Source organism: Epinephelus moara, chromosome 21 (assembly GCF_006386435.1).
Source record: "Epinephelus moara isolate mb chromosome 21, YSFRI_EMoa_1.0, whole genome shotgun sequence".
Classification (NCBI taxonomy): Eukaryota; Metazoa; Chordata; class Actinopteri; order Perciformes; family Serranidae; genus Epinephelus; species Epinephelus moara.
Genome location: NC_065526.1, coordinates 35121289 through 35123287, shown reverse-complemented (window position 1 = coordinate 35123287; position 1999 = coordinate 35121289). Strand labels below are relative to the sequence as shown.

Below are 1999 nucleotides of genomic sequence, written 5' to 3'. Positions count from 1 at the left end.
GGTAGGAGGGACGGAGGTGGGATAGAGGAGTAGCTGCGCCAGGGCGCACGGTGTGCCAAACTTACAAAATCCGCCTGGCCACACCCAGTTGGCGAAGCGCAGGTGCGCTGCGCCCCCGCTGCGCCCGGTCTGCGAAACTAGAGCCCTATGTATCAGCCCTGCAATAGTCTGGCGACTATTACCCTGCCTCTTGCTCAATGACTGCGACTGCAGGAGGATAAGCGGTTATGAAAATGGATGGAGGGATGATCGATTGAAAATATTTACAAGTAAAGTGCCAGTAGCTGCCCCCAGTTGGCCCAATACATTTTTTTTCAGACTAGAGCTCTTGCTAGAGGCAGCAAAACATCCTTTCATTCATAGTTCAAGTTTACTAATGTATGTAAGACTTGCCCCGATATGAACAGTGGTTACACAGGCCTCAAACTAGCCACAACTCAGCCCTGAACAAGAGGGACCATCCTCTATTGACCAATCAACAGACTGCAGTGTTTCTAGCTCCACCTTTTTGTATTGCGTGCTACGTACCCTATCAGAGGGGTGATGAAAAATGGGGACAGTAAGGAATGGTTCTATTCATACCATCCACAACTTCTCACAGTGGAAATGGCAAAAATGTGCACCAAACTGAACTAAACTGACCTGCACTGCTTGATGGAAACAAGGGTTATGATGGGCGTCTATAAATCTGTGTCTGCAGGATCTGGTGACCAATGTGTCTCCTCGTATTGTGCGTGGCACTACCTCAAGTCATCTGTATGGACCAGGTCAAGGTTCCTTCCTCAATATTGAGCTCATCAGTGAGAAGACAGCAGCCTACTGGTGTCAGTCAGTGGCTGAGCTAAAGAAGGACTACCCTAATAATGTAAGTTTCTCATCACGTCACATTGTCTCTTCACGGACATAGTTCTGCTTTGACTCTGTTTTACTAAGAACATGAAAAGCATAACTGACAACATGCAGAATATTGCCAATTAGGCTGCAAAACGAGATGTGACTCCAAGAATGGACCAATAAATGGTCTGACATCTTTTGGACATTTGAAAATGAACCTCTCCCTGTCTCTCTGTCAGGTGGTGATCTCCAGCATTATGTGTGCTTACAACAAGGAAGACTGGACAGAACTAGCCAAGATGGCAGAGGTGAGAAAAATCACACACCAGGAACAGAATCTACACCATTTACAGAATAAACACAGGATCACTATTGTCTGATAGTTATATACAAATGTTACAGCTCTGTGGTTTGTGAGAGTGTGAAACAGAGACATTAATGTGTGTTTAGGCATCAGGAGCAGATGCATTGGAGCTGAACCTGTCTTGTCCCCATGGGATGGGAGAGAGAGGCATGGGACTGGCCTGTGGACAGGTACACACACACACACACACACACACACACACACAATTCTAAACTACAGTATATGCACATATATTTTCCTTGCTGTAAGCACACAGTATACATCATCATACTGCATTTATCAGACCATCAGTAGGGTAGGTAGGCTCTTATCACCTTGCTCTCTTTTGGGGTAAAACAATCCAGTGTCGAGCGTAGGCGGCAACAGCGTACACAGAGGATATAGAAACATGTCTCCAAATTTCTACTTTGAAGAAACTGGTTTAAATTTGTAATGCTACGCCGAACAGCTTTTCGACATTTCACTATTTCATTGATCTCCAATTTGTTCCCCTGCCATGTTCTAAAAAAGACATAAGATAAAACGGCTTTGGCTTCAAGCTATGAATCAGGCCGGCATCGTGTCATCACCAACGGCGAGGGGAAAAGAATTCCACTGTCACATCAGGAGAGGAAGGATGAAATGTAAAAAAAGCTGTTGTGTATGGGGTGCCGTTTGTAAAGTGTCTCACGCTGAAAATAACATCAACATTTTGCCACATTTAGCTTCAAACAATGTTTAAAAAAGTATTGTGAATTTTTTAACGTCACCTTTTACCACATTTACAGCAATATTTGTTAACTTAGAAATATATTAAATAGT

At 44.0% G+C, this 1999-nt stretch overlaps 1 protein-coding gene across 3 annotated transcripts in view; it reads left to right on the top strand.

The window, feature by feature from the left end:
• Window positions 1–1999, top strand: part of dpydb (dihydropyrimidine dehydrogenase b) — a 42388-nt gene that overhangs the window by 28676 nt on the left and 11713 nt on the right. For all 3 annotated transcript variants that reach the window (XM_050032555.1, XM_050032556.1, XM_050032557.1), the window contains 3 exons: window positions 701–865; window positions 1074–1142; window positions 1285–1368. In XM_050032555.1, coding sequence (XP_049888512.1) covers window positions 701–865; window positions 1074–1142; window positions 1285–1368 — 318 coding nt within the window. The remainder of the gene's footprint in view (window positions 1–700; window positions 866–1073; window positions 1143–1284; window positions 1369–1999) is intronic.